General features: G+C 39.9%; 1 protein-coding gene across 1 annotated transcript in view; it reads right to left on the bottom strand.

Annotated features, from left to right (window-relative positions):
* Positions 1–20,860, bottom strand: part of LOC126284358 (pre-mRNA-splicing factor ISY1 homolog) — a 49,756-nt gene that overhangs the window by 11,799 nt on the left and 17,097 nt on the right. Inside the window, exon 5 of the mRNA XM_049983225.1 lies at positions 6,981–7,130. Coding sequence (XP_049839182.1) covers positions 6,981–7,130 — 150 coding nt within the window. The remainder of the gene's footprint in view (positions 1–6,980; positions 7,131–20,860) is intronic.

Below are 20,860 nucleotides of genomic sequence, written 5' to 3'. Positions count from 1 at the left end.
AGTAACAGTGGATCGAGAATATCCCACACCCACTAACAAGGAACTCAGAAAATGGATTAGAAACCTCAAGAATGGCAAGAGTCAGGAGAGGCTGGAATCTCTGCTGAACTTCTCAAGGCTGGAGATGAAGCCTTCTGCTGTAAAACTCACAACCTAATTTAGTTAATCTACACAAAACAGGCAGTACCAGAGGAATGAAAAGTAACTGTGCTTTGCCCCGCATATAAAAAGAGAGATAAATCAGTATGTGATAACTGTAGGAGCACAGAACTACTGAATAGCTGCTACAAGGTCTTTTGCAACTGTCTAGTACAACAAGTCCTGTCAACAGACATAAAATGGAGAGTAGAAGGTGGTTTCCAAACAGGATAATAAACCATGCAACGGCCGACCAGATTTTTGTCTTAAAAGGAATTAAACGCATGACACAATTTGGTATATCAAAGAAAGTAGTCAAACTAATGATATGAATATAACAGAGGGAAACATTCCAGGTGGGAAAAATTTATCTAAAAACAAAGATGATGTGACTTACCAAACGAAAGCGCTGGTAGGTTGATAAGACACACAAACATACACACAAAATTCAAGCTTTCGCAACCAACAGTTGCTTCATCAGGAAAGAGGGAAGGAGAGGGAAAGACGAAAGGATGTGGGTCTTAAGGGAGAGGGTAAGGAGTCTTCCCCCTAAGGTAAGTCTTTCCGCTCCCAGGATTGGAATGACTCCTTAACCTCTCCCTTAAAACCCACATCCTTTCGTCTTTCCCTCTCTTTCCCTCTTTCCTGATGAAGCAACTGTTTGTTGCAAAAGCTTGAATTTCGTGTGTATGTTTGTGTTTGTTTGTGTGTCTATCAACCTGCCAGCACTTTCGTTTGGTAAGTCACTTCATGTTTGTTCTTAGATATAAAGTAGTCAAACTTGTAGATATATGCTTCAATGACACAAAATCTAATGTTAAGGTAGGTAATAAAATAACAAAAGTTTCCAAGTGGATAAAGGATTAAGACATGGAGATTGCTTATCAACTGTCCTTTTCAATCTGGCACTCCAAAATGTAATGCAGGTGTTAAAAAAAGATAACTTCCAGTGTGTTCAAAGCGGCAACAAAAATGTCAACTTTCTGGCCTACACAGATGGTATTGTCCTAACAGCATGCACAAAAGAAAATTGAAAGAAAGCATTCAGACCATTGAATTAGCAGTATTTGCGCTACAAGTTAGAAATGAAAAAAAGTAGACGAGTACACAACCACAGGAAGAAAGCTGCAAACTCCTAAGATCCAACAGTGAACTGTACAAGGTAAATAATTCAAATATGTTGAATTGATTGTTACTAAAGCAACATCAAATGAAGCACAGATTAAGGCAAGACTGCTGGTGGAGGAACATGCTATTAGTCGGTACACCTGGTATTAAAATGTAGAACCATGTCACAACTACAACTAAGACTACACAACATATTAATAATGCTAACAGTACTATATGGTTGTCAAGCCTGAAGTACACAAAAAACTACACTGCTTACATTTGAGAGATCAGTCCTCGGTAAATATATGGACCAGTCTGGGAATCAACTACAGCAGAATGGAGAAGGCACCACAATACAGAATTAGAACTATACAAGGAACTTAACATCATCACTGGAGTGATGAAAAGCAAAAGACTTTAACAGGTTGGACATATAATGAGAATGGAAGAAAGGAGATGGCCTAAAACTGCAATGGATTTGACTCCACCAGACAGCAACCAATGGGAAGACCTAGGAAGAGTTGCATGGATAGTGTCAGACAAGACTTGCTGCAGCTGGGGTAACTGGAGGCAAATGGCAGAAGACAGAAGCACATGGAAAACGTTAGCTGTGACACTGAACAGTCATCTGGGCCTCATAGCATAAAATAAAGATAAATTTATAAATTTCATTGACTTGACAAGTTAGCAGGTATGATTATGTCAATGTTAGGATCTACATACGAGGTGTGATCAAAGAGTGGGAATTTTTTAATTTTGCAGGCTTTATAAATCCTAATTTCAAATTGTATATTGTTGGTATATACATTCCTGATGTCTGTTTGAATTCTCAGCTGTTTTTATTTGGTTTCTTGTTGACAGACGAAAAGATTTTACCTATTTTCAAGTGCTCAGCAAATGTTGACTTTCGAAAAAGATGGATTAAAGAATTTCTGTTAAATTTTCCTTGAAAAATTGAATAAAGTGGTGCACCGCATTCAAAAAGTTGACTGATTTTTGATGAATCTACTATGAGTAAGAAGAGAGCTTACGAATGGTATAAAGGTTTCAAAGTAGGTTGAGAAGATGCTGAAGACTATGACTGCCCTGGATGCCTTAGTACATCAATTACTGATGACAATGTGGAAGAAATAAAGAAAATGGTTCTTAAAAATTGCCAAACCTCCATCAGAGACGTTGCTGTTGATATTGACATATGCTTTGGCTCATGGCAAGCAATTTTTTCGGATGTTTTGGGCATGACACATGTAGCAGCAAAGTTTTTCCCAAACTGTTGAATTTTGACCAAAAACAGTATCATGTATACATCGCTCAGGAATTGCTAAATAAAGTCAACAATGATCAAGAACGTCTACAGAAGGTTATAACACATGACAGAACATGGGTATGACATTGAAACTGAGGCCCAATCATCCCAATGCAAACTGTCTGAAGAGCCAAGACCGAAAATATTCAACAAGACTGATCACATGTGAAGGTTCTTCTCACTGTTTTCTTTGATTAAAATGGGACAGTGCATCATGAGTTCCTGCCTTATGGCCACACGATCAATACTACCTGAAAGTTATGCACCATTTGCATGAAGCAATCTGAAGGAAACGGTCAGAATTGTGACATAACCACTTGCGAAAATTGCATCATGATAATGTTCCTGCTCACATCTGTATGCCTGTTTATGATTTTTTTTGGCAAAAAAGAAAACCGTTCTGTTGCTTCAGTCATCATATTTGCTGTACATGGCCCTCTGAAACTTCTTTCTATTCCCGAGGTTGAAGAGAACCGTGAAATGATGTCATTTTGGCAGCACTGATAAGATAAAAACAGAATCACAGAAGGGACTGAACATCATAACAAAAAGTGAGTTCCGGGAGAACTCTCAAGATTGGAAAAGAACTTAGCAAAATTGTATTGCATCTGAGGGGAATTGCTTTGAAGGGGACAAAGTTGATAAATAAATAAAGATTTTTTAAGAAAAGCATTAGCAGTGCTTTGAAACTGGTACAAGACATTGATGCTTTAGTGAAAAGCAAAATTGGTAATATTCACTGACATTCTGTGTTATTAAGTTTAATATTTGAATAAAATGGCATGAAATTAAAGTTGTTGCCAATTTAAATATTGTATTCATCATAAAGCTGCATCAGCCTTAAGAAATATCATGTTCTTCACTTCACCAGCATATTAAAAGAGATACAAGTTTCATTTAATTGTAATTTCTATTAACACAAAAGTCTTAGAAAATAAATTTGCCACACAATGCTTTAATTGCCACTTTGAAGTGAAACATCTCTGAAGAACACGACATTGTCGGCAACAGAATAACGTTGTTGACAATAGTTTCTATTGCAAAGCTACCCTACACCAATTTCACCCTCTGTACTTAGTGATTTTTTGCCAGGTCTCTCAACAGGTATCTAAAAAGACACAAGAGGTTTTTGTGGTGTCTGTTCCTCACTGTTTGGTGTACCCCACTAAGTCACTGTGTTTCAAGGTGGCAAACTGGTTGAAGTTCCTGTGAATTGGAAGTTGCCAGTTACCAGCCATGTACCACCATCAATGCCCTAAGGAAAATCAGTACAGGGCAAGTCATAAACACTATCTGGTTCTGAAAATAATTCCACTTCCTTACCACATCACTTGTTCACTGCTGCTTGCCTCTCAACTTCTCTTGTTGACAATCATTGTAGACATAATGCAATAACCCATGTGCAACCAAACGTCGATATCCTTCTTCTTGGCATCACAGGACATCTCTACATTCAATGAAAGGAGTATACTTGAGATAAGGCTAAACACACAAATGTTTAGACAATCAAGGAGAAATGTTGGCATACACAGGTGATGTAAAACTTTTTTTTTATTTGTGTATTTCCACTATGAATGGGCTTTCAAACTGCTTGTTATAAATAAATTTCTTAGATGGGACTTAAAATTAATTAATGGGATGTCTACATCTACATGCGTTTATGCAATCCAATCGTAAAATACAAGGCATTCATATGTGGAGTGTGGGAAGCAGACTACCTCTATGAGTGCTGTAATTATTCTTATCTTGTCCTCATGGTCCCTATGTGAGTGATCTGTAGGGAGTCAAAGTATGCTCCTAGGGTCATAATTTAAATATGGTTCTTGAAACTTTGTATATCCTCAAGAGCCTGCCAGTTCCATTTCTTCAGCATCACACTAACGCTCTTCCACAGGACAAACAAACCTGTGGCCATTCGTGCTACCTCTCTCTGTATCAACATCCCCGTTAGTCTTATGTGGTTTGGGTCTCACAGACTTTAGCAGTATTCTAGAATGGGCCGCATGAATGATTTGTAATGAGTCTCCTTTGTAGACTGATCACACTTTGTCAGTTTTCTATCAATAAACCAAAGTCTACCATCTGTGTTACCCACAACTGACCCTATGTGATCATTGCATTTCAGATCACTACAAAGTGTTACACCCAAGTATCTGTATGAGTTGGTCAATTCCAACTGCGACTCACTGATATTATACAATGTTTTTTCTTTTGTGAAGTATACAATTTTACATTTCTGAACATTTAAACAAAGCTGTCACTCTTTGCACCAATTTGAAATCTTATCAAGATCTGACAGAATATTTAAGCAGCTTCTTGCAGACAGTACTTCATTATAGATAACTGCATAACCCGGAAAAAGTGTGAAGTTACTATTAATGACGTCCGCAAGGTCATTAACATACAACATGAAAAACATGGCCCCAACACACTTCCCTTGGGCACACTCGATGTCACTTTTACATCTGACGATAATTCTCCATCTAATGTACAATGCTGTATCCTTCCTACCAAAAAGTCTCATTTTTGCATTAACATACATAGAATTTTCCCATGGCTTAGGTTTTGTGAAACAATGTTCATGCAGAAAAAAATTGACGTAGTTGACATAAAATGACACTGGCATGGCATTGGCCTTTGAATACTTTTTACAATTTTTTCGCATTAAACTTTCTTGGCAGCAGTGTGCTCTCTAAGCAGTTATGAAACTTTCTTGGAACCACTGAGCTCTCTGAGCAGATCTGCATCAGCAAAAGTCACAATAATGTGTGCTTTGTCTCCTGCCACTGCCAAATTCTACTTGGGATGGTGGTTGATAGGAGTAAACAGGTCTGTCTGATTAAAGATATCATGACCAATCAAAATCGTTTTCATACTGTCTCTAAGATGTATGTGTGGCTCCATGATGATCACGACATCTGTGTGTTACTCAAATATATATCTGTTGTTTGGTCACTTGCAGCACTAGTTGACATCTCTGCTTTCTTTGTGTTACACTAATGTTTCTGGTTTAAATAATACACTGCACCAGTTACATATTTTGTCATGCTTAGCATAATGCATTTGCCACACAATGCTTTAATTGCCACTTTGAAGTACAAATATTTATATAAGTGTTTTTGTGATGTTTCAGTAGCATTTTGCAGCCTTGCATTTGTCATCTAGCCAAACTTAGTTGCCGGCTTGCACTTGCGGTCAATCTCACTTTTTAGACATTTGTATTCCTTGTCCATGTAGTTTCGAAATTCTATTTCACTGCTAAATAATCTATTTGAAATCTTCCAGTGTTCACAAGTCTTCCTCATGTACACAACCTTCTTTCACAAATAAGGCTGTACAACTACGTCAAGAATACTGTCTCTTTTTCTTCTTGGCAGTATTTTTGTGCTGGTCTGTCTTAATGAACACCTTACTTCAACTTGAAAGTCTCTTGGGCATGCAGCTTGTTTAATTGATAGTTGTAGAATGAATTTTTGACAGCATACCATGCCATCACCATCATGTTACCCGCACTGACTGACATCCCAGGCCAGTGGATGCGATATGTATATAGGTCACATTCCCTGGAGCACATGATAACCTAGCCACAGTGGTGGAGGTAGCTCACACTCAGTAGTCAAGTGGCAGTCCTCACTCAGCGCTCCATCTTCCCCATGTTCGGTGTTCCATTTCCACTGTGTCTGGAGAATTTTTAGTGCTGGAGCTCACACTTGACTAAGCTGAAATCCACTGCCATTGCTAAATAGGTTCTCATAGAGCCGGATTTCGATAACCTTGTGTACACAGTCCCAACAAGGGGATGTGCTGTGCACAATTTTTGTATCTTCGTACTTCACTTTGTGGTTGGTTTTAAGGCAATAATAAGGAACTACTGTTTTTGAGAACAAAGGATTTTGAGAACAAAGATGCTTTTGTGACAGCACTGATGTATAAAACATTCTCAGACTTCCTGCCACTACAATTCATGGAAAACCTCAAACTCTCAATGATTTCACAGTCATTGCTGATACAAAATTTTAAACACAGTCACCATCTGATAAAGTAATTAATATGAATAACTATACCTCAAGTTCTTCACTGACCAGAAAGGAAAGAAGGGAGGTTAGAATTTAACATCACTCTAATGTCAAAATCAGGCTACACTAGCCAAGGAGGGAAGGGAAGGGAGTATTGTCCATGACCTTGTTCAAATAATGTTCTCGCACTTGCATTTAAGTGATTTTGTGACACATTAAAACTTTATATGGGTGGTCAACTAGGGATTTGTACGTCTTTTAGTGCATGTAAATTTCAATAGTCATTCAGCACACATGTGGAATACCTGATTATATTGTTATGTCATTGAATTGTTGCTGAATGCCATCAAAATGACACTCTCACACTACTAGCTAGAAAACAAAAGCTTTATTTTTACAAGAAATCTCACCCTTGCGTTCTTCTTCTTGCTCAAGTGGCACAAGTATTCCATCATCATCATCACGGTAACCATAGTAATCAGCATCAATATCTTTCATTAATTCTGCTCTTGTCTTTCGAGGAGGAGGTGGAGGTTCCTGTTCAAATAATTCTCGAACACCTTTAAATAAATAAAAAAAAAGGCACACAGACATTATAATGCAGACTGTGTGAATGCTTTTTGACTCAAAAAGAAATTTAATGCAGTGACAGACCTCCTGTCCGCATCAAAAACTGTATGCTTTACAATATACTCAAAAAGCTTTCAGACTAACAACAAAAGAAAGAATAGGGCTTAAAGCCCTGTTGATGAAAATGGATCACAAGTTTAGAATGAGGAAAGATTAGGAGGAAATTAACCATGTACTTTTCAAAGGAACTATCCAGAACAGTGAAAGATACTGAAAAAAAAATCTCAAAAGGAACATTACATATATTGAGACAGTTTTAAATAATAAAAAAATAATAAGAAGAATATGCAGAACCAAATAAAACAACACTTAGATAACTTTTTACCATGGAAAATTGCCAAAACAGTTGTACGTTTTGAGAAGTTATTTTATTTAGACAACCAGTTCCGCCATCTTCAATAATGCATTAGTGAGATGCTGAAAAAGCTTGTCTAAATAAACTAAGCAGATTCAGAAGGATGTAGGTTGCAGTAGGTACTGGGAGATGAAGCAGCTTGCACAGGATAGAGTAGCATGGAGAGCTGCATCAAACCAGTCTCAGGACTGAAGACAACAACAACAACAACAAATAAAATAACTTCTAAACCATATGGCTGTTTCACTGCAGTTGCAGCATCAGATTTTTTATTTATTTTTATTTTATTTTATGGCTCTTTACCATGTGGTGTGGTTTTCCTGATGTACTATGTTTTTACAGTGTCTGTTTTCTTTTACAGTTTGTCATGTTTTCTTTTTTCCTCAGAGGAGTTGTCAAAGAGATATAATTTTAATTTCTATTTGAAGTTAGTTTTATTGTCCATTTTTAAAACTGGGCTGAATGTCTCATTCTTTTCTGCACCACACCAAGGCTGAGTGGTGGGTAGAGTAAATAATTTCTCCTTTTATATTTATGATAGAGCATATATGATACAAGAAACAACTGCAGACAATAAGATGATGAAAACAAACATTAATGCCATTTACAAATTTCTGCTTGTGTCTGTGTATGTGCGGATGGATATGTGTGTGTGTAGGAGTGTATACCTGTCCTTTTTTCCCCATAATGTAAATCTTTCCGCTCCCGGGATTGGAATGACTCCTTACCCTCTCCCTTAAAACCCACATCCTTTCGTCTTTCCCTCTCCTTCCCTCTTTCCTGATGAAGCAACTGTTGGTTGCGAAAGCTTGAATTTTGTGTGTATGTTTGTGTGTCTATTGATCTGCCAGCGCTTTCGTTGGGTAATATATATATATATATATATATATATATATATATATATATATATATATATATATATAGAGAGAGAGAGAGAGAGAGAGAGAGAGAGAGAGGGAAACATTCCACGTGGGAAAAATATATCTAAAAACGAAGTTGATGTGACTTACCAAAAATTTCAGTTCTATACCTCAATTATTTACTGAGATATGGCCATGTTAAGGTTTTGAAATATAGCAAAAATCACAGTTTTTGATTTTATCTATTTTGATAGTTAGAATAAAACAACAAAAGATCACAAAGTTCTAAATCATCAAAGTTCAAATTTATTTTTTAATTGGTTGATTTCACATGGAATGACCCCATGATAATGACATAGATACTTGCATGGCACCATTCTATGGAAACATTTTCATAATGTGGAATCATGGCAATGACAACCTTTGCTCTTTTCTCCATATTCTCAACACCTTCTCCTAAATGTAATTCACCTCGTTCTTCTCAAATCAACTAGCAATCTTTCTATGTGTCAATCTCCACATCTCTGATGGCTCCAAAAATATGTCTGTTCATAAGAAGCAAAGCAATCGACAACAGTACCTCCAATTTATCAGCTGTCATCTGCTTCATGTCAAAAGGTCTCTTCCTTACAGCACTGTTGCCCATGGACACTGTATTTGCATATGGAAAGCAGGAGTAGTCAAAATATACTGATAACTCTACCAAATCCTTTGACAGACAATATCTTATCCAACTCATCCATAAACAGATATCCTGTGTCACTTCTTCCTCTAACACTAGCAAATGTGGTAACCAGCCACCGATCAACACTCCTCTGATCTCCAAGCATGACTCTGACATTCAAAAGCTCAACCACATCCTTCACCACAGCTTCGACTACCAATCACCTTGACCTGATATGAGGAATATCCAATCCAAAACACTAGTTACATCACCCAAAGAAGTGTTCTGCCACCCAACCAACCTACAGAATAATCCCACGATCCCTTGTAGTAGGCCCAACTGCAAGAACTCCTCCATACACCCACCCACCAAATCCTACTGCACTCATCATATTCATTTCCTACCCAACAGAAAAGAGGGTCACACGTGAAAGCAGCCATGCTGCAATTACTGCAAAATATTCTGATCAACATGGTAAGTAACCAACTGTCTATCCGGATCAATGGACACTGCCCAACTATGGCAAACTACGAACTAGACCATCCAGTTACTGATCATGCTGCTCACAGCAAAATAAATAATTTCAACAGTTGCTTCATTATGCGGGACATTTGGATAATCCATTCCAGCACAAGCTTCTGTGAAATATATGGGTGACAAATGTCTCTCCAGCGTGTCCTACACTCTTGCAGTGCCTGGCATCCATTAAAATCTTTCCTCCTTTTTTTGTTCTGCTACATAAATGCATAAGCCAGATATCAGTGTGCACACCAGAGCTCCGGGAGGAAAGAAGGAAGCCACCAGGTAGGTAGGGAGCTGCTCCTCAATTTGGTCCTATGGAACTTCATGTTTAAATAAATGAGAATAACACAACCACGGAAGGTGAACTAAACGCGACAGACACGTTACGAACAAGGCGACAGACCATGCCAAGGACAAACAACTTAGATGACAAGGAGGCACTATGGAAAACAGTTGCCAAAATGATGACAATGTCAGAGAGAGATTCAAGATGTGGCCAAAGATCGTGACTGTATGGCAAGTAACCCCCACCCCCCCAACACGCAACAGGCATGTAAGAGTAGTAATTCCCCAAGCGATGCCATGGGAGGTGGGGAGGGGGGGGGGCAGAAAGAATGTATAGGTGAAGAGCAGGTCCCATTGATTGCTGGTTGTGGAAAGAGAGGAAGGTCAGTGGTGTCCTCTATGACGGCACTGGAGGTGAGGGTGCCGGAGGGTTTCCCCAATCCCTGTGGATGCTGAAGGTAGTGTTGGAGCACCCATGGAGAGTTGTTGCCATGGCACTGGCCCTGGGGTCTCATGTTTATGGGAGAGGGAGAGGGGGGAGAGGGAGTGGGAGGGGGAATGGGCAGCACTGGGTCATTTGTGCTTGAGGCTGGATATTGTGGCAGTGTTGAGCCTCTTCTGTTTCTGGACAGATGTAAATTGTTGCCCATGGGTCTCTATTACAGTCACCAGCATCCAAACCATAGTACTTCCATAGGAGCAGGCCCACCCAGCTGCACCGGGTGGATAACACCACACGCATGGAACAGCTTGGCAGGACTACAACTGTTGATGGGTATGATGCAAGAGATGCTGAAGAAACAGGGTGAGGACCGATGTAGGGCCATAAGAGTTGACAGCTCTCTTCATTTGTTGCTTTAAGGTCCAAATGAACATTCCACTTCACCATTTGAAGAAGGATGGAACTGAAGGCAGAGAATATGTTTTACGCCATTGGCCACACAACGGAACTCTTGGAGAGCAGACACGGTGAACTCGGGTCAATTAACAGAGACCAAACCGCAAGGTAAGCCATTTGTGGCCAAATCTGGACAAAGGTAGTGCTGCTGGCATCAGTCATACCACATATGGGTATTCTGAGTAGGTATCCATGATGACCAAGGACGGCGTGGTGCAGGCCACAAAGCATGCAACCGTGGACCTGGCACGAATGTGGCCACTGTGCACGATTTATGGCAGTGGAGTGGTAGTCACAAGAAGATTGGGCTCCAGATGGCCTCATGGCACTACCAAGAGGGAAGACAATTGTGTTCGGCATATGGCTTGTGCACCAGTTGGCACCACAATGACACAACAAACTGTTAAAAATCAGTTACCTCAAGGACAGCTCCAAGCCAGACACCCTGTAGGGTGCATTCCTCTTTTATTTTATTTACACATTTTGCTCTGTAGGACCAAATTGAGGAGCAAATCTCCGTGGACATGGAACATGTCAGTACATCAAATTACAACATAAAAGTAATAACAGATAAAATAAAAAGTTTATTAACCCAAAAAAGTCAAGTCATAAGTTTAAGTAAATGCAGTCAACAATATAAGAATCAGCTTAATTTTTTAAGGAACTCCTCAACAGAATAGAAGGAGTGATGCACGAGGAAACTCTTCAGTTTCAATTTGAAAGTGTGTGGGTTGCTGCTAAGATTTTTGAATTCTTGTGGTAGCTTATTGTAAATTGATGCAGCAATATACTGCACACCTTCCTGCACGAGACTTAAGTAAGTGCAATCCAAATGCAGATTAGATTTCTGCCGCATATTAACTGAGTGAAAGCTGCTACTTCTTGTGAATAAGCTGATATTGTTGACAAGAAATGACAGTGTAGAATATGTATATTGACAGGGAAATGTCAAAATACCCAGACTAGTGAACAGGGGTTGACAAAGAGCTTCATGAACGTACACCACTTATCGCTCGAACTGACCATTTCTGAGCCAAAAATATACTTTTAGAATGGGAAGAGTTATCCCAAAATATACCACAGGACACAAGTGGATGAAAATAAGCAAAGTAGACTAATTTTCATGTTAATGATCACATACTTCAGATACCATTCAAATAGTACAAATGGCAGCATTGAGTCTTTGAACAAGATCCTGAATGTGGGCTTTCCATGACAATTTACTATCTATATGAACACCTAGAAATTTGAACTGTTCAGTTTACAGGTCATAAGCCCATTCTTTGAAATCAAAACGTTGTGTTTTGCTGAACTTTGTGTTAGAACCTGTAAAAACTGAGTCTTACTGTGATTTAGCATTAGTTTATTTTCTACAAGCCATGAACTTATGTCATGAACTGCACTACTCGAAAGAGCCAATGTTGCACGCAACATCCTTTACTACCAAGCTAGTTTCATCAGCAAACAGAAATATTTTAGAATTATCCGTGATAATAGAGGGAATATTATTTAGGCCTATATAAATAAGGAACAGGAGTGGCCCTAACAGTGATCCCTGGAGCACCCCCCATTTAACCGTACCACACTCAGACCCCACATCAAAGCCATTCTCAACACTGTGAATAATGACCTTTTGCTGTCTGTTGTTAAAGTAAGAGATGGACCAATTGTGAGCTACTCCCCGTATTCTGTAATGGTCCAACTTCTGGAGCAATATTTTGTGATCAACTCAAACACCTTAGTTAAATAAAAAAAAAGATGCCTAGCATTTGAGATCTTTTGTTTAATCCACAAGTACCTCACAGACAAGAGAGAATATATCATTTTCAGTTGTTAAACCACTTCGAAAGCTGAACTGTACATTTGATAGAAAATTATGTGATATAAAATGATCAATTATCCTTACATACACAGGATTTTCAATAACTTTAGCAAACATTGATGGCACAGAAATAGGTCTCAAATTGCCTACTTTATCACTTTCTCCCTTTTTATAATGCAGCTTTACTACTGGGTACTTTAACCGTTCAGGAAACTGACCATTCTTAAAGGAAAAATTACAAATATGGCTAAGTACATGGATAACATGTGCAGCACAGTACTTTAATATTCTGCTAGGCACTCCCTCACATCCATAACAGTCCTTAGTCTTCAGTGATTTAATTATTGACTCAATCTCCCACTTGTCAGTATCACAGATGAGTATTTCAGACATCAATAAAGGCATTTTCCAAGAGTTTAATATGATTCTCTGTAGAAACTAATATTTTATTTAATTTACTAGCAACACTTTGAAAACAATTGTTGATACGTAATGTACATATATCTGACTTATGAGTAACAGAAATATTTTACTATGAACTGACTTTATATCGTTGACCTTGTGCTGCAGACCATACACTTCCTTCACAACAGACCACATGGTTTTAATTTTATCCTGTGAAATAGCTATTCTATTTGCATACCACATAATTGAATGTGGGTAAGCTACTACAAACAGCATAGTGAACGCATTATTGTGGCCAAGATAGATACGAAGCCCACACCTACTACAGTAGTACAAGTTTATATGCCAACTAGCTCTGCAGATGATGAAGAAATTGAAGAAATGTATGATGAAATAAAAGAAATTATTCAGATAGTATAGGGTGATGAAAATTTAATAGTCATGGGTGACTGGAATTTGGCAGTAGGAAAAGGGAGAGAAAGAAACGTAGTAGGTGAATGTGGATTGGGGCTAAGAAATGAAAGAGGAAGCCGCCTGGTAGAATTTTGCACAGAGCACATCTTAATCATAGCTAATACTTGGTTTAAGAATCATGAAAGAAGGTTGTATACATGGAAGAACCCTGGAGATACTAAAAGGTATCAGATAGATTATATAATGGTAAGACAGAGATTTAGGAATCAGGTTTTAAATTGTAAGACATTTCCAGGGGCAGATGTGGACTCTGACCACAATCTATTGGTTATGACCTGTAGATTAAAACTGAAGAAACTGCAAAAAGGAGGGAACTTAAGGAGATATGACCTGGATAAAGTAAAAGAACCAAAGGTTGTACAGAGTTTCAGGGAGAGCGTAAGGGAACAATTGACAGAAATGGGGGAAACAAATACAGTAGAAGAAGAATGGATAGCTATGAGGGATGAAGTAGTGAAGGCAGCAGATAATCAAGTAGGTAAAAAGACGAGGGCTAGTAGAAATCCTTGGGTAACAGAAGAAATATTGAATTTAATTGATGAAAGGAGAAAATATAAAAATGCAGTAAATGAAGCAGGCAAAAAGGAATGCAAATGTCTCAAAAATAAGATCGACAGGAAGTGCAAAATGGCTAAGCAGGGATGGCTAGAGGACAAATGTAAGGATGTAGGGGCTTATCTCACTAGGGGTAAGGTAGATACTGCCTACAGGAAAATTAAAGAGACCTTTGGAGAGAAGAGAACCACGTGTATGAATAGGTGGAAGGAGTATATAGAGGGTCTATACAAGGGTGATGTACTTGAGGACAATATTATGGAAATGGAAGAGGATGTGGATGAAGATGAAATGGGAGATATGATACTGCGTGAAGAGTTTGACAGAGCACTGAAAGACCGGAGTCGAAACAAGGCCCCCAGAGTAGACAACATTCCATTGGAACTACTGACGGCCTTGGGAGGCCCTGCGCCATAGTCAGATAAAACACAGTCAGCATCAGATCATATGATTTTAGGAGATCTACCAACATCCTTCTTCTTGCACAATCACATACAAAATTAATATTGAAATCTTCACATGTAACAAATTTCCGGTACTTCCTATAAAGTGAACCAAAAACCCTCTGTAGCTTGAGCAAGAATGCTCTAAATTCAGAGTTAGGGGATCTATAAACAACAACAATTAAAAGTTTAGTTTCACTCAATTCAACTGCCCCTCCACAACCTTCAAATATATGTTGAGTGCAGTGCAGTGATATGTCTCTGGACTCAAATGAAACATCATTTTTTACATACACGGCCACTTCCCACTCCGCAAGGAACTCCCTGAAAAGCAGCCAGCTAATCTGTGTCCTGGTACAGGAGCCTCTGAATTGTCAAATTACACTACTGACCATTAAAATTGCTACACCAAGAAGAAATGCAGATGATAAATGGGTATTCATTGGACAAATATATTATACTAGAACTGGCATGTGATTACATTTTCACGCAATTTGGGTGCATAGATCCTGAGAAATCAGTACCCAGAACAACCACCTCTGGCCGTAATAACAACCTTGATACGCCTGGGCATTGAGTCAAACAGAGCTTGGATGGCGTGTAGAGGTACAGCTGCCCATGCAGCTTCAACATACCACAGTTCATCAAGAGTAGTGATTGGCATACTGTGATGAGCCAGTTGCTCGGCCACCATTGACCAGACATTATCAATTGGTGTGACATCTGGAGAATGTGCTGGCCGGGGCAGATGTCGAACATTTTCTGAAACCTAGAAAGACCCGTACAGGACCTGCAACATGTGGTCATGCATTATCCTGCTGAAATCTAGGGTTTCACAGGGATTGAATGAAGGATAGAGCCACTGTTCAAACAGCCGTCAATGCGAACAAGAGGTGACCGAGACGTGTAACCAATGGCACCTCATATCATCACGCTGGGTGATACGCCAGTACATCGATGACAAATACACGCTTGCAATGTGCGTTCACCGCAATGTTGCCAAACACGGACCATCATGATGCTGTAAACAGAACCTGGATTCATCCAAAAAAACGACATTTTGCCATTCATGCACCCAGGTTTGTCATTGAGTACGCTCCTGTCTGAAGCAGCATCAAGGATAACCGCAGCCATGGTCTGCGAGCTGATAGTTCATGCTGCTGCAAAAGTCGTCGAACTGTTCATGCACATGGTTGTTGTCTTGCAAACATTCCCATCTGTTGACTCAGGGATTGAGACCTGGCTGCACGATCCGTTACAGCCATGCGCATAAGATGCCTTCATCTCGACTGCTAGTGATACGTGGCTGTTGGAATCCAGCACGGCGTTCCGTATTACCCTCCTGAACCCATCGATGCCATATTCTGCTAAAAGTCATTAGATCTCGACCAACGCAAGCAGCAATGTCACAATACGATAAACTGCCATCGCAATAGGTTACAATCCGACCTTTATCAAAGTCGGAAACGTGATGGTACACATTTCTCCTCCTTACACAAGGCATCTTTACTAGGTCCCCACCTACATCATATTCACCACCCCTATCAAGACTATTTTCTGTGCCATCCACTATCACTAACTGATCCTTTTTTTGTATAATTCCTGTCTAACTCCCCTATGCTCTCACTCACCTGAGCCAACCCTGCACTTGGCTTCACAATGCTGGTGACTTGGTACTCACTCCCCAACACTTCCTGCAACTGCTGGCCTACACCTCTACCATGCGAACTATCTAGCAGGGGTACCTTCTTCTTTCTGTTAGACTTTGCAACTAACTATGCCTCCTTACTGCTGAAGACTGCTGCATGTTTCCTACACCTACAGCTATGAGAGGCTCCTCTCCACTCAACTCTGACAGTTGGTCAACTCTATTGCATATACTCACAGTAAAACTGTCTGAATACCTTCTCCTCCTAAATGCCTTCTTCCCAACTGCCAGTTCCCATTCCCCAGCACTCTACACCCTCCTCAACCTATCTAGTTCCTCCTTTGTGTATTGTAACTGCACCTGAAGGGCACAGATCTTCTGCTCCTGTTCCTCTATCAACTTATTTCTACTACAGATTCTGCATTCCCAGGAGAGGATCTCATTGGAATGCCCACTGGTTTCCCCACTGTGTTCCCAAAATGAAAATACTTTGAATAAATCCCACACCATAACCTACTACTCACAAAACTTATGGCAACCACTGCCATTTCTGACTTCAGTGGTGTCACGCCATAGCTCATCGGAGGGCAGGGTGGAAGCCTGTTGTGTTTGCTGATGAAAGGTAGTTCTTCCTTGGTGCCAGTGATGGCTGTGTGTTGATTAGGAGGCTAGTTGAGGGCCTGCAATCAACCTGTCTGTGTGCTAAACATACTGGACCTACATCTGCAGTTATGGTCTGGGGTGTGATTTTATATGAGAGCAGGTGCACTCTCATTGTTATCACACACATCTTCATTTCAATGTCAGTCTGGTGATTCGACATGTTGGGCTGCCGCTCATGAACAGCACCCCAGGAGGTGTTTTCCAACATGATAACACTCGCCTACACACCACTGTTGTAACCCAACATGCTCTACAGAATGCTGACATGTTGCTTTGGCCTGCTCAAGCACCAGATCTGTCTCCAATCAAGCACACACGGGACATCATCAGACTACAACAAGCACACACGGGACATCATCAGACTACAACTCCTGTGTCATCCACAAAAAGCATTAACTGTCCCTTTATTGACTGCCAAGTGTAACAGACATGTAACTCCATCCCACAAAATGACATCCCTAACATGTACAACACAATGCACCCATGTTTGCATTCAACATTCTGACAGTTACATTGGTTATTAGTGTGCCATTAGTTCACATTTGCAATGGCTTATCTCATGCTTACAGTAACACGTGATCCTTGCAATGTTAATCACTTAATCACCTAGACAAATGAAGGGTGATTTTTTCTGCTACAGTACAAACTCTAGGGATTGATCAATGAAAGGATATAGAACAAAACAGCTGTAATCAACTTATGTCCGGAAATGCATGGTTTCCATACTGTTGTGTTGTTGTTGTTGTTGTTGTGGTCTTCAGTCCTGAGACTGGTTTGATGCAGCTCTCCATGCTACTCTATCCTGTACAAGCTTCTTCATCTCCCAGTAACTACTGCAACCTACATCCTTCTGAATCTGCTTAGTGTATTCATCTCTTGGTCTCCCTCTACGATTTTTACCCTCCAAGCTGCCCTCCAAAGCTAAATTTGTGATCCCTTGATGCCTCAAAACATGTCCTATGTCCTACCAACCGGTCCCTTCTTTTTGTCAAGTTGTGCCACAAACTCCTCTTCTCCCCAATTCTATTCAATACCTCCTCATTAGTTATGTGATCTACCCATCTAATCTTCAGCAATCTTCTGTAGCACCACATTTCAAAAGCTTCTATTCTCTTCTTGTCGAAACTATTTATCATCCATGTTTCACTTCCATACATGGCTACACTCCATACAAATACTTTCAGAAGCTACTTCCTGACACTTAAATCTATACTCGATGTTAACAAATTTCTCTTCTTCAGAAATGCTTTCCTTGTCATTGCCAGTCTACATTTTATATCCTCTCTACTTCGACCATCATCAGTTATTTTGCTCCCCAAATAGCAAAACTCCTTTACTACTTTAAATGTCTCATTTCCTAATCTAATTCCCTCAGCATAACCCGACTTAATTTGACTACATTCCATTATCCTCGTTTTGCTTTTGTTGATGTTCATCTTATATCCTCCATTCAAGACACTATCCATTCCGTTCAACTGCTCCTCCAAGTTCTTTGCTGTCTCTGACAGAATTACAATGCCATCGGCGAACCCCAACATTTTCATTTCTTCTCCACGGATTTTAATACCTACTCCGAATTTTTCTTTTGTTTCCTTTACTGCTTGCTCAATATACAGATTGAATAACATCGGGGAGAGACTACAACCCTACCTCACTCCCTTCCCAACCACTGCTTCCCTTTCATGCCCCTCGACTCTTATAACTGCCATCTGGTTTCTGTACAAATTGTAAATAGCCTTACGCTCCCTGTATTTCACCCCTGCCACCTTCAGAATTTGAAAGAGAATATCCCAGTTAATATTGTCAAAAGCTTTCTCAAAGTCTACAAATGCTAGAAACTTAGGTTTGCCTTTTCTTAATCTTTCTTCTAAGATAAGTCGTAAGGTTAGTATTGCCTCACATGTTCCAACATTTCTGCGGAATCCAAACTGATCTTCCCCAAGGTCCGCTTCTACCAGTTTTCCATTCATCTGTAAATAATTCGCGTTAGTATTTTGCAGCTGTGACTTATTAAACTGATAGTTTGGTAATTTTCACAGCTGTCAACACCTGCTATCTTTGAGACTGGAATTATTATATTCTTCTTGAAGCCTGAGGGTATTTCACCTGTCTCATACATCTTGCTCACCAGATGGTAGAGTTTTGTCAGGACTGGCTCTCCCAAGGCCGTCAGTAGTTCTAATGGAATGTTGTTTACTCCTGGGGCCTTGTTTCGACTCAGGTCTTTCATTGCTCTGTCAAACTCTTCACGCAGTATCTTATCTCCCATTTCGTCTTCATCTACATCCTCTTCCATATCGATAATATTGTCCTCAAGTACATCGCCCTTGTATAAACCCTCTATATACTCCTTCCACCTTTCCGCCTTCCCTTCTTTGCTTAGAAGTGGGTTTCCATCTGAGCTCTTGATATTCATACAAGTGGCTCTCTTTTCTCCAAAGGTCTCTTTAATTTTCCTGTAGGCAGTATCTATATTACCTCTAGTGAAATAAGCCTCTACATCCTTAAATTTGTCCTCTAGCCATCCCTGCTTAGCCATTTTGCACTTCCTGTCGATTTCATTTTTGAGACGTTTGTATTCCTTTTTGTCTGCTTCATTTACTGCATTTTTATACTTTCTCCTTTCATCAATTAAATTCAATATTTCTTCTGTTACCCAAGGATTTCTATTAGCCCTCGTCTTTTTACCTACTTGATCTTCTGCTGCCTTCACTACTTCATCCCTCAGAGTTACCCATTCTTCTTCTACTGTATTTCTTTCCTCCATTCCTGTCAATTGTTGCCTTATGATCTCTCTGAAACTCTCTACAACCTCTGGTTCTTTCAGTTTATCCAGGTCCCATCTCCTTAAATTAGCACCTTTTCGTAGTTTCTTCAGTTTTAATCTACAGTTCATAACCAATAGATTGTGGTCAGAGTTCACATCTGCCCCTGGAAATGTCTTACAATTTAAAACCTGATTCCTAAATCTCTGTCTTACCATTATATAATCTATCTGATACCTTTTAGTATCTTTAGTAGTTTCCATACTAGAGACCATTTATTCAATCACACATTGTTACGAATACTGAGGACTGTATGCGCAGCCACAGTTATTGAAGGTGTTAAAAATGGTTTGCATGTGCCTCAATGCATGCGTATATGCTCCATACCACGTTCTGTCTCACACGTTCACATCAGCCAAGTTGCATCCACACAGTGTCAAAGGCAGCATGAATACGCTGTTCCAGTGTCTCCACATCTGGAATGGGCTCTGCATACACAATACATCTGAGATGGTCCCATAACTGGAAATCGCCTGGGTTGAGATCCGGTGAATGAGCAGGCCCCGCAGCTGGACCCCCCTTGTCTGATTCATCAACCAGTGAAGAGACAATCGAGATGTGTCCACATGTTAACGGTGATGTGGGCTGGAGCACCATCATGTAGCATCCACATAACTCTCTGAATCATCAACAGCACAATTTCCAGCAGGAGAGGCAAAGCCATCAGCAAGAAACACTGAGAGTTCTGACCTTTTAGGCAATGTGGAAGGAAGACTGTTCCCAAAATATGCTGCCAATTATCACGGTCTACACATTCTGGCTGTACCAATGCTGATGATTCACTGTCACCGTACCATGGGAGTTCTACATACTATCCCACAGACAACTGTTATGAACGGTGGATATACCACTGCGCGTAAAGGTGGCCTCATCTGTGAACAGGACAGATGACACAAATCCCACAATCGTAATTGCCTGGTGAAGTAACCAGTGACAAAACTGCTCCCAATGTGGAAAGTATGTCACTGGTAAGCCCTGCACGCACTGTAATTGATAAGGGAAGTAACAATTGTCACGGAGAACGTTGCACACGGTTGTCTGGCTTACCCTGTACTGACATTGCCTTCCACAATGCTAATAACTTTTACCTCCAAGTCTGGTGTCCAAACATTTTGAGTACGTCCTTTATGATTTCATGCTTCCTGAAACGACCCTGTTTCAGACAAATGGTGATACACTGTTGCAAACATTGAATGCTGTGGTGGTTGTTGGCGGGGGTAGGTTTCCTGATGCAACCTTGC

The sequence above is a fragment of the Schistocerca gregaria genome, chromosome 8, assembly GCF_023897955.1.
Source record: "Schistocerca gregaria isolate iqSchGreg1 chromosome 8, iqSchGreg1.2, whole genome shotgun sequence".
Lineage (NCBI taxonomy): Eukaryota > Metazoa > Arthropoda > Insecta > Orthoptera > Acrididae > Schistocerca > Schistocerca gregaria.
Note: the sequence above shows the minus strand (reverse complement) of the source record. Positions and strands in the feature narration are given on the sequence as shown.